The sequence below is a fragment of the Dendroctonus ponderosae genome, unplaced genomic scaffold (genome assembly GCF_020466585.1).
Source record: "Dendroctonus ponderosae isolate FM_Combo_2020 unplaced genomic scaffold, Dpon_F_20191213v2 Dpon_F_20191213_493, whole genome shotgun sequence".
Taxonomy (NCBI): Eukaryota; Metazoa; Arthropoda; class Insecta; order Coleoptera; family Curculionidae; genus Dendroctonus; species Dendroctonus ponderosae.
The window spans coordinates 1,944-14,900 of NW_026018709.1; the positions used below are offsets into that span (position 1 = coordinate 1,944).

Consider the following 12,957-nt stretch of genomic DNA (forward strand, 5'->3'; position numbering starts at 1 on the left):
GAAGATACCGGCATATTACTCCATAAAAAGAGAGGCAAAATGAACTTAGAGAATTATCGCCCAATAACTCTTTTCAGTCATCTACACAATTAGGATTACCAGCCAAGAGAACAAGCAGGTTTAAACTTAAACACCCGTTTCCTTAAAAAAGTGTTTCTCAAATATGGTATATAATGCAACTATCTATCGTTCCCTGAAGAACATATTTTCTAATTCTCTTCTTCTGCTAGTGACGATTTACACACAGATAAAACTTGGCGTCAATCCTTTTGATGGGTTACCAAAGTTTTACAGCGTATTTGTGGTTACCTGTTTTTATGTATGCCTTCCAAATCGTAAAATGTACCACAATATCGAACATGGATAAAATCTACCTTGCTCGAGGCGTCTCTAAATAGGTCCAGTCTTCGGCATAAGAAACATGCAGGGTCCACGGCGTGTTGTATATCGTAAGTAAATTGATTGTTTTGTGTAGAGCATTTACAGCTCGTCATTTCATATATATCACATATATCAATAATCATGATTTTAACAAATTGGTTCACGACAGGAAAATATGGGGTTTATAACCAATAGAAAGAGCTAGTTGACTTCTAAGCTACAAAAATGTAATATTTAGCCGATTTGACTCGTTTTAGAGCATAAAGTGAAAGTGCAGCTATAGCAACGCGTGAAAGTGGTCGCAATTTAACGGCTGATTCCTAAAGTAATTCCGATGCCCGGACGCATAAGGAATTATGAAAACCATGTATTATTGATAAGAAAATAAGCACCAACACCAGGCATAGACAATTATGGAACGGGTTTGCGCTAACTTTTCGCATTAATCGCACACTGTTATGAACTGAATTATTCTCAACTGATTAGACTGACGAATGAATCACCAATTTTTTCCATTTTTCCCTTCATTTCTGCGGTGACCTTTGATGATTCATTAATAAATCAACAGGTTTAACGCAACCCTATCGAGAAAAACAGGTCCAATCAAATACATGGACGCAAAATGTATGCCTTCTATCTCGCAAACATCTCCGTTTTATCTGTGCTCCCTTGTAAACACTTGCAGAGGATTGACACAGTACACCTTCATGTTAAATTTAAAAAAATATACAACTTACGTTAATATTGGGACGGGGAATGCTGGCAATTTTTGGGCTGAGCAAAATCGGCGTTAAAATGCGCGACACTGCGCCCGGCTTTGGTTCCTCGATCTGGGACAAATCTCGAAATACCAACGATGTGAACCCATCTGGTTGGATGTTGTTCTGCGAAAGATCCTTCTGCATTTCCTCTACAGCAGTGAGGAAGTGATGGCACGGTGCCAACGCGGACGAATTACTACCTAAAATCCCTTTACTATTGAGCGATTTTCGCGAATTTCGAAATTCTTCTCACCTTTAACAATATAGACTAAATTCAGAGCCAAAGCTCTGAGTCGGAACTGTTTGACGGCGCACTGTTCTTCGGCGTTCAACCCAACAAAAAAAAACTGCAACTTCAGGCAATATTCCAAGAGAATCTGAATATTGGTCTTGAGCGTGTTTTGCTGTTGGGTGGCCAACGTGGCAGGATTTACCTGAAATAGCATGGCTGGATGTGTTCCTGCATTTAGGAAAATCGTCGAAAATACCCACCCAAAATCCCCGGTCCAAAATTTGTAAAATCTGCAGCTGAGCCCCGATATACAGTGCAGTAAACTGCGCGGTGCCCGATACAGATTCATCAATTTCACTTAATCGGTTCAGTTGCTCTTTGGCCATTTCCAGCAGCGATATGTGAATGCTGGAGGAACAAAGACTATTAGAATGGAGTGCGCCAACATAGAAGCTCATCAGAGTAAAGTTCTGCTTACTACAGAGAGAAAGAACTCCAATCGAAATTTAGTGAATTTTTCTCAAAAAACTTGAACTATTTTTGTCCATACATTTACATGTTGTAATAACAAATATTTCATCGGCAATGATCGCAAATAAAAACTATGTGATTTAATCGACTTCTAACACCTGTTAAATCATCCAAATATTCGCATCTTTTCGCTTGTGACGCAACTAGGCTTTGCAAAAGGCAATTATTTTGCGACTTCATTTATTCCATTCATTAAATCAACGCAACCAGCATGTAGGCCTGGGTAACACTGTGTGACTTGGGCTTTTGAGTTGATGTCACTCTGTGAGTTGGTGAGTTATCACTCATCGCGCCTCACTACGGCGAATAATCCTTGAATTCTGAACTTTTAAATAACATTTCGTTGGTTTCTATCATCGCTCGGAAATTGAGCAACAGTTTTATTTTTGTGTTTCTTCGCGATTTTTTTGCTTAGTCAATATTTTGAGGAAAACAAAATTTAATTTTAGTTTGCATTGTTGTGCATCAATCACTGCAGCTGAGTGAAATTCAGACAAATATAAACGGCTCTAAATGTAAAATTAAATTTGTGGAAGACCGGCGCTTGGAGCGTTTTTCGTTTAGTTGTTAGGGAGTTTTTAGGCCCCTTAATTGCAACACGTTTTACGTTGTCCGTTATTCTGAGCATGCGTATTAGTCAAGAAATAACCGTTTACGTAATTAGAGGATAATGTGTTCCTTTATTTACGTACGAGTAGCGGTAACGTTAATAAGCATTACGTTAAAAAGCAGCACGACGGTGTTGACATATTTGACTTATTTCTAATATTATTAATAAAATAAGCGGTTATAATAGAGTAAGAAATTTATTGTAAATTTAAATAAGACTTTTTCATTGATTAATTTACGCCATTATTGCGTAATTACGGATTTTATGTGAAAATTGTTTGGGCCCATGTTTTTTTCCATCTTAACCACATTTTGTTTAATAACAATGCAAACTTAAACTAGGTTTGCTTTTCTTGCAAACTTTTTCAAACAATAAAGTGAGGTTTATTTTATTTAGAGTGCAACACACGTGGTATCAAAAACAAAAAAACTTACTTAACGTTATTTGCCTAAACACCTTCTTTTTTTTAACACTGCGCATGATCACGATAACGTTTAACGTTTAAGGCCAACGTAATTTTAAGGGGCCTAAAAACTCTCTGTTGTTGACTTTCGTTAAGTTGGAACGTGAAATTTGTCCTTGGAAATTTTGCCCTGCGAACAGGCACTTTCAACAAAAACGTCAACAATATCGAACTGCCAAGCAAGAGCAGAGCAATGAATCATCGAAAAATCGAACATGCAAATGATTAAATAATCATGTTTATCACGTATATCGGTGTATTTTTCTTATCGAAAAGGTGGATGAATATTCAGTTTGCTACCGACAGTGGATAATCGGTCGATAATCGTGTTTTTAGATAGGAAATATAGTTTTAAAAAGGGTAGTGAACTTTTTGAACATTTATAGGTAGAAAATGGACGCTGGGGCGGATTCATTTGAGTGAATTTTTGAAAAGATTTTGACATTTAGAACGCATGACTCTGAACTTGTAGAGTATTTTTTGTTTCTGAGAAATTTAGTTTCGAAAAACGCGTTACAAAATGTGTTCTGCAACAGTTTTTTCAAGTCCAAAGCAAAATTTCTTAACGATGTGTGAAATTCAAAATTTTTACGGCATTTAGAGCGCACCCTTCCTTACTGAACGCACAACTCTGAACTTGTAGAGTACTCTTCGTTTCTGCAAAATTTAGTTTTAGAAAACGTGATGCTCAATGTGTTCTGCAACAGTTTTTTTAAGTCGAAAGCAAAATTGTCTTAATGATGAGTGAAATTCGAAATTTTGACGATATTTAGAGCGCACTCTTCCTTACTGAACGCACAACTCTGAACTTGTATAGTACTTTTCGTTTCTGCAAAATTCAGTTTTGAAAAACGGGATGCTAAATGTGTTCTGCAATAGTTTTTTCAAGTCCAAAGCAAAATTTTCTTTACGATGAGTGAAATTCGAAATGTTTACGACATTTAGAGCGCACTCTTCCTTACTGAACGCACAATTCTGAACTTGTAAAGTATTTTTCGTTTCTGATAAATTTAGTTTCGAAAAACGCTATWCTAAATRTRTTCTAAAACAGTTTTTTTSAAGCCCAAACTAAAATTTCTTAACGATGAGTTAAATTCGAAATTTTCACGACATTTAGAGCGTACTCTTCTTTACTGAACACATAGCTCTAAACTTGCGAAGTATTTTTCATTTTTAAGAATTTTTTCTAGATAAACGCGATGCCAAATGTGTCCCGCAACAATTTTTCCAGTCCAAAGCAAAGTTTTCTTAACGATGAACGTGATATTCGAAATTTTGACGACACTTAGAGCGCACTCTTCTTGACTGAACCCACAACTCTGAACTTGTAAAGTATTTTTYGTTTCTGAGAAATTCAGTTTCGAAAARCGCGATGCAAAATGTGTCCCGCGACAGCTTTTTCCAGTCCTAARCAAAATTTTCTTAATGATGAGTAAAATTCGAAATTTTCACGACATTTAGAGCGTACTYTTCTTTACTAAACCCACAACTCTGAACTTGTAAAGTACTTTTCGATTCTGAGAAATTCAGTTTCGAAWAGCGCGATGCARAATGTGTCCCGCGATAGCTTTTTYAAGTCCRAAGCWAAATTTTCTTAAAGATGAGTGAAATTCGAARTTTTGACGACACTTAGAGCACACWCTTCTTGACTGAAYCYACAACTCTGAACTTGTAAAGYCTTTTTCGTTTCTGAGAAATTCARTTTCAAAAAAACGCRWTGCAAAATGTGTCCCGCGACAGCTTTTTCAAGTCCTAAGCAAACATTTCTTAACGATGAATGAAATTCGAGACTTTGACGACACTAAGAGCGCACTCTTTTTTACTGAACCCATGACTTTGAACTTGTAAAGTATTTTTTCGTTTCTGAGAAATTTAGTTTCGAAAAACGTTATACCAAATGTGTTCTGATACTGTTTTTTCAAGTCCGAACCAAATTCTCTTAACGATGAGTGAAATTCAAAATTTTGGCAACGTTTAGACCGCAGTATTTTTCTTTGCTGAACCCACAAGTCTGAACTTGTAGAGTATTTTTCATTTCTGAGAAATTAAGCTTCGAAAAACTAGATGCAGAACGCGACAGTTTTTTTAAGTCTTATGCAAAATTTTCTTAACGATGAGTGAAATTGGAAATTTTGWYGACATTTAGAGCGCATTCTCCTTTACTGACCGCGCAACTYTAAACTTGTAGRGTATTTTGCGTTTCTGAGAAATTTAGTCTTGAAAAACGCGATGCAAAATKTGTCCCGCRACAKYTTTTTCCAGTYCWAAGCAAAATTTTCTTAAYGATGAACGTRAWATTCGAAATTTTSACGACAYTTAGAGCGYACTCTTCTTGACTGAACCTACAACTCTGMACTTGTAAAGTATTTTTCGTTTCTGAGAATTTCAGTTTCGAAAGACGCGATGCAAAATGTGTCCCGCGACAGCTTTTTCCAGTCCTAAGCAAAATTTTCTTAATGATGAGTAAAATTCGATATTTTCACTACATTTAGAGCGTACTCTTCTTTACTGAACCCACAACTTTGGACTTGCAAAGTATTTTTCGTTTCTGAGAATTTTTCTCGAGAAACGCAATGCCATATGTGTCCTGCAACAGTTTTTTCAAGTCTAAAATTTTCTTAACGAAGAGTGTATTGGGGTTAGTGTGTTAACACCTGAAAATCCACTGTGTTACCCAGGCTTAACACGTAGACTATTATTATACTGGGTGTTTCGCTAAGGGAGGCTACCGGTCATATATCAGTATAAGGTATTTAACCTTTAAAAGAACTGCAACAGTAGCATTGGCTACTGTGCTTTGCCTGATTGTAAACGGGTGTACTGACCTGGTCATCGTTTCCGCCACATCCAGATTCGAAATAACGTTGTTCAAATAGGCCAAGCTCTCATCCACAGACATTTGCCTCGATATCGACGTACCCGTGGTTTCTGAGAGGCTTAGAACGGGCACGAATTGAGGCATGGTATCCCTCAGGTAGGCGTAGTGGCGTAACGTATGAGGTTCCAGCAAGGAGATGATCGTTCCAGAGTTCTCAGCCGCATTGAGAATAAGAATCAAATGGCAAATGTCTTGGGGTAGAGTTAAGGTTTATCACGATTTTCGCTATTTTTATTGGTGGATAATGTTATCAAAGGATACAGTGCGGATTTTCTACATCTGGCTCAGCCATATCGCAAAACGGGTGGATACTCAAAAAGTGGGGCACCAACGGCACCACCAGCTCCGGATGCTTGCGTCCTATACTCTGTAAACACCTAACAAAAAAAGACAATGTAGATCAGTTAAGGAATTCACGAAAAAACAACATGTTTAAAGTGAAGTATTTTTTTAAGTTGGGAGCTCGACAACATTTCCCACCTGGCTTTGGCCTGTTTTTTCTTGTGTCTTGACAAATAAACAAACAACCTATTTGAACAGGAAAATAGCCAGTTTCTTTATGGACATCAAACACAAAGGAACATTATTTAAAATTTGCGAACGTCAAGCACCAAAATATTCATTTTAATACAAGAAACCGACTTGAAACCAGACAACTTCAAGCGCGCATTATCAATACATTTTTTTTCACCCAAACACGACCTGCTTTAAGAAGCGCTGCTTTCCTCGTGCATTTCCGAAATACAGGGTGTTAGCATACGGATTTCGTAAACCGTAAGAGAGTTGAGCTCGGCTAAATCAGTGCAAAGTTGCGCAATTTCCACTACTTTCAAAAATATTGCAAGAAAGCTGAAAYTTGCCCAAACCATTGTTTTTCTGAGCTTCCCTGAAGAGGTATTTTAAAATAATTATTACATTATTAAASCACCTTGTATTTAATACAATTCAAGTAACTATTAATATAGTAAAAATAATTACAATAAAATCCTTTAATTTGTAATATTTTGAGGATTGYCGTCCARAAAAATTCTGASCTTCGGTCACTCYCAAAGAGTTAAACCACGCACCGCTAYTGCAATGGAATGATTTTACAAAAGGARAATCCAAATGCCACTAAAAATCAGCGGTTGGGATCTAATCAGAAAATTATAGAGGAAACTCTCCAACAATAAKGGCAGATGATCAGACAAATGAACCGAAAAACTCCGACGAAAAAAAGACTGTAMAACTTTTTCGTTTTCTCCTCTAGTTTATTGGGGATTTTTTTTACGAAAGAACTAAACTTAGTTTGTYATGTATTACGTCCATGTGGAAGCACTCKTAAAGGAAAATTWAAAAAAAAGAAACAATTTTGTTTTTTCACTGAAAAATCCATCGGGTAAACCGTTGAGTATTCGGTGGATTTCAAAATTTTTTCTTTTCGTCTAAACGAAGCCACTTGTCGAAAAATGTGCCTCCTTATGAAAAATTTGGTAAGTTAAAAGGTTGCTAGTGGTAATTTTTACAAATGCTCAATGTGAGGTTTTTGAAAAAAATTTCAAGTGGTTAATAAAATGAAAAAAATTCCAAACCGAAAACGTTGCAGCAACTTTCATGTAAAATAAATACTAAGCGAGCTACTGGCCTTTTTTCGATTTTAGAGTCGAATTCTGTACAATTTTTTTCAAAAAATCGGCACATTCTGAACAAATTTCTATGGAATGCTTGGAAGCAAGTGTAAACAGTAATCGATGTGAATTTGAATTGAGTTGAAGACGATTTGAGCGTTTTACTCGCAGTTTATTGGATTTTTTCGAAAAATCGAACTTTGATTCTAATGTATTATTCCATATGAAAAGACTTGAGGAAAAATTGAGTCGAGATTTTCGGTGAATTTTTAATTTTTTTTTCCCAAACGACGCTCTTCGATAGAAATTTTTTACTCTGTTGGCCAGTTAAAAGGCAACCAGTGGGAATGTTTCCAATTGCCCAGCTTAAGCGGTTTTTGAAACAAAATTGAAAATGGGCTTTTGAAAAAATTAAGTATTTTGAATACCGAAAACGTTGGAGCAATTTTGAATACTCCAGTGGATCTGGGAGGTTAATCGCCATGAAAATTGTAGTATTCACTTTTTGTGTAAAATAAACACTAAACGCGGTACTGGCAGTTTTTTGAGTTCGAGTCGAATTCTGCGAATATTTTTTCGAAGTTTGACGTATTTTTAAACCATAAAATCAAGGAAAAATTTGGACTTTATAGCCGTTAGAGACACAAAAATATCCCATATCCACATACATTTTCCGTACAGTCCACAACCGCTGCCGATTTTAATGGGTTTTTTGTAAATTTGGCAAATTTTACAAAAAAATGTGGTAAAAATTTGGACTTAAAAGCCACAAAAAACTCAAGAATAATTCGCGCACACTGATTTTTGGCAGCAAATCCAGAGCAATCCTTAATTCGTGAAAGTTGAAAAACTCAACTCGCAGCCACTGCTTCACAATAATCTAACGAATTCACATTTGTCCCACATCAGCCCCATCTTTGTCTCGCTCAATACATCTTATGGACAGTGCAGGGCACCTAACCGGAAATCTTCTACTGAAAAATACTGCACTTTTAAAACCCGTTTGGAACAAGTGGCTTCCACTGACATCAGCGGCTTCAAGTTGCAAAATTTGCTGTTAGGTGCTCTGCACTGTCCATAAGATGTATTGGACGGGACAAAGATGGGGCTAATGTGGGACAAATGTGAACTAATTAGTGCAATGTGCAGCTGTGGCTGGAAGTTGAATTTTGAAACTTTTATGAATTAAAGGCGAAACTGGATCTGATGCCAGGAAACAGTGTGTGCGAATTATTCTGTATTACAATCCACCTTGCACCTTACAAAATAGGTTTTAAATGTGTACCGGTCGTCTGCTACTTATACAAAATAGACACTCGACACAAAAATGTGATAAGAAAAAACCAGATAATTCAACAGCACTAACATTAAAAACAGGAAAACACTAACATTAAAACATTTTTTTGCATATATGAAACGGAGTGTTGGCATTTGTGTGTACTCACCTATATGTTGATCGTTTATCTTGCGGGTAGCGCTTGAGATTATCCAGAAGCTTTTCCACGCACATCTTCAAGCCGCCCATCGTGGACATTTTGCAGGTGGCCAACATGCGGTGCAGCCCTTCCCTCACCTCCTGCGAAAAGTCTTCCAGCGCTCCTGCACAACAAATGCAATTGTCCGATTTTCCAACGCAGTGCGGCCTGTTACTCACCCAGAATGGTCTCCAGCTGATCATCTCGCAGAATAATGTGCGCGGAAATCTCCCGCAAACTGTCTATGGCTTTTAAGCGCACGTCTTCGATCTCATCATTGAACATATCGACCATAAAGTCGAGGGCCATATTGGCAAAATGGGGGTTACTGATCGAGAGCTGACACAGCGACTTTACTGCTGCTGATCGGACTTCTACAAATCGTAGCAAATAAGACACGGGGAATTATTTAGTTGAATGCAGGTCTTGCCTAAAAATTCATCTTCCAGTCCATGCACAAAAGCACCACAAGCGCCACTGCTCATCAAGCTGATGCTATCGGCTTTTAGCAGCTCTTTGGGGGCGTCGTCCGCCCATTTCTTTCCACTCGCCCATTCGCCACTGGTCACGTTTTCCCATGCCAGCTCATGGGCTGTCCTCTGTAGAAAATATTATCAAGCAATGCGTTTATTGGAGTAGATGTTGACTAAAAATTGGGTTTTCAAGGTGCAAGTGCACAACTTGCAATTCAAACAAATTCGAAAAATAGCAAGTTGTAAAGGTTCAAGTGGTGGATACTAAACTTGTTCACTATTAGTTGCATTTTTTAAATCTAAAGTTAAAATAGAAACTTGAAAGCCGTAAATGTTAAAAGTTGATATAAAGCATTTTTTATGGAACACCCTATATATTATCAGACTATGAAGGCTTTCACGGCCGGTCAAATTACATTTAGAAATATTTTCCGGGCCTTGAAGCCGAGGTCCATGGGAATTTATTCCTGACGTTTCGTCCTCAACTGCGGTGGACATTATCAAAGGCAATGAGGCAGTGGGAGAAGTGATCTCCCGTGCTTTCCGACTAAGACTGGTTCAACTACCCCTTTTGAACATATTTATTTTTAGCCAAGGTCATAAACTGTAGAAGCTAAAGAGAAAATACCGAAGTTTTTTTGAAATTTTAACACCCTGTATCTCGTTAACCATGGGCCTGAGAAGAAACACTTAAATGGAAACTCGACTTGTTTTTAGGTCCTCTACACGCCCCTGCTCTGTGTCCATAAGGGTGTGAATCACCCTGTATATATTGCTATTTAGTCGTTTTCTATACATATATTGCGCTTTAAAAATTATAAATAGCATCAGATCGAAATCGTGTTGAAATCGCCATCAAAAATGTCAGTGCTAAATACCTACTCGACTAAAATTCGAAGTACTCGAAACACTATACGCAAATATTTCTCATTCTTATCGTGAATGAAAAACGGATCAACTGCATGGGCCTCAAGAAAAGAATATAAGCGCTGTAGCACCCAGAGACGTGTTCCATCTGGAAACACTTTTTAGAATGGAGAAAAACAATTATTGATGATATTGTAGAGATAGATGAAGAATTACGTACCTCGTTCACCCGTTGGAACGTTTTTAGATTAAAATTTGTATATCTGAATTGATCCCCTAATAGCCCCAACTTAACGCCCCTTGATTCTTTTCTCTGGACTTATTTAAAGCATATTGTGTATGAAAATCCAATAGCAAATGTTAATGATTTACGCATGAGAATAGTGAATGCAGTTCAATATTAATATGGATAATAACCAATACATTCAAAATGTTTTAGACAAAATTGAAATTGATTAGAGAGATCGTCTAGAGAATCAATGATTTTTATCTCATTGTTGTTATTTAATTTTTTAGTCTCTAGTAGCAATAAATATTGTCATTTTTCTGCGACTTTTGATTGTCGTATTTCAAGGCTACTTTGATTTGAATTTGAAACACCAATAAAATTTAATTAAATTAATAAAAAATTGGCAACATTCTTCTCGGGGGTTCAGGGAGTACAGAAAAAAGAGTTTCTTCATATAATTCTTATCAAAAATTGAGATATTTGCGAAAAACTAGATCGAAAATTATGCAACAATGTCCGTTTACAGCATTTCTTAAATACCTGTCACCTGTATACATTTCTCAAATCGCATCGATCCGTCTGAAGGTACATAGGGTGTTGTAATTTAAAAATTCGAGTTTATGTAAAATTTTAACTTTTACAGCTTTTTTTTATTTTACTGTCAGAATTTCAAAAAAATCATCAAAAATGGGTGTCCACTTACGAGAAAATACGCTGTAAAATAGAATCAAATAATCTCTTGATAAATGGAAAGCATTTCTGTAAAATTATGAAGATCCGTAAATAAATTGGCTTTTCAAGTGCTTTCACGAATTCAAACTTTTTCACCCAATTTTGATCAAAAACCGTGAGTGAGTGGAAAACTCAGGTTTTCTACTCATGTAGAATCTTTAAAACATGGAAAACAAGCGAGTTTTTTTATTTTGTGTATTTGATGAATTGATAAGCACCTAAACTAAAAAAAACTGTTCAACCTCATACCTTGCGTCTCATATTAGACATGAGCTTTTTGTCCAACGTTTGAGTGAGGAATTTGGGGCTGATCTGCTTCATAGTACCAAGCAACTCGCATGCAAGAGTTCGGACCTGCATGGACAAGTCGGTGACGCCATTGCAGATTTTTCCAAAAGCGTCGTCAATCAGGCGGATCTCATGCACACTTCCTGGCACCAAAATTTCGCTGAAATCATTGAAGGTAAATGTTAGTTTGACCATTTAACTGCCAATGCTGAACAATAGATTTCTGCACCATCAAATCCAAAGCAGAAAGTAACAATTATCCCATCGGAGGATTATGATTCGAAGCTTTTACATGATTTTATCAAAAACTATGTTTCAGAAACAGTCGATCAGAGAAGACAAAATGTGTATAAATAAATAAGTAATGATAGAAACGACATTTGTTAACCTGAACTTTAAAGTATTAATATATTTTTAAATATCGGAGTGTGAATAGGTACTTACTTATCTGGGTACGCATTGCCTAAGATCCAAATCAGCTTCAAAGCAACACTGCGCACAATTTCATAGTCGTCTTTGAGGGCATCAGACACAAACACATAAATGTTGGGGTTCACTTTAAAACCCCTCTCGTAGAGCAAGATCACTGTGCTGAAAGCCTGACTTCTCAATCTGGCGTCCTGATTGTTGAAGTAGGAGCTGATAAGATGGAAGAGCTTGTCCGAATCATTACCAGAACATAAAGGCACGTGTGTGCCTATTATTTCCAAGCACTTGCACTTTACTGCATGGTGGGAGTCCTGCAACAAATCTAGTTGACCATTGAACGTTTTTCAAGGAGAATTTTACTACCTTTAAGTAGTTCTTGGCAACATCAACTAGTTTTTGGTGATAGCTGGTCGCACTCTCAGGCACCAGCATGCCCAGCTTCAGAATGGCATTCATTCCCTGCGCCAGCACTTTATGGGAAGTATCATTCTTAATCAAGTTTATTATTTCCTCAGCAAGGATGACACATTCAGATACATTTTGTAGCCCTATGTCAGTCAATAGCATTAAAATTTTCACCCTCACTGCTGACTCTGCCTCATTCTTGAAATGTTCACTAAGAGAAGGAAAGTGGAACTATAGAACGCATTATCTCAAACACTCGGTTAACTTACACTAGTTTCTTTAGAACCTCAATTACTCCTGCAGATCCCACTTGCATTGAGTCAGAAATGCTGAGTAAAAGCAGCAAAAACTCGTCACTGGTCTTGCACTCATCTAAAGCGTTGACGACTGTTATAAGGGAGCTGGGAGCTCCAGGCAGGGGCTTCTTTACCAATTTCAGACGTTTGGTGGGCAAATGAGCCGCGTCCTAAATGAAGAGGGTTAAAATGACTGCAGCAGTAATTTGCATTCGGGGCCTACCTGAGTGACGGTCTGGCTGTATTCGGCCAAGGCGCGCTTCTTCAACACTGCAGCCATTGTTTAATGGCTTAATTATC

At 37.2% G+C, this 12,957-nt stretch overlaps 1 protein-coding gene across 1 annotated transcript; it reads right to left on the reverse strand.

Moving 5' to 3' along the window:
* Positions 1-1,118: 1,118 nt before the first annotated feature.
* LOC125504426 (integrator complex subunit 4-like) lies at positions 1,119-12,957 on the reverse strand (the record flags this gene model as incomplete). Its single annotated transcript, XM_048666330.1, is given in 13 exon segments — positions 1,119-1,342; positions 1,396-1,576; positions 1,635-1,782; positions 5,804-6,047; positions 6,118-6,233; positions 8,909-9,062; positions 9,118-9,312; positions 9,369-9,537; positions 11,489-11,687; positions 11,972-12,267; positions 12,320-12,572; positions 12,631-12,827; positions 12,881-12,957. Coding segments are annotated over 13 exon segments (2,433 nt in total), but the record flags the coding sequence as incomplete, so codon positions are not given.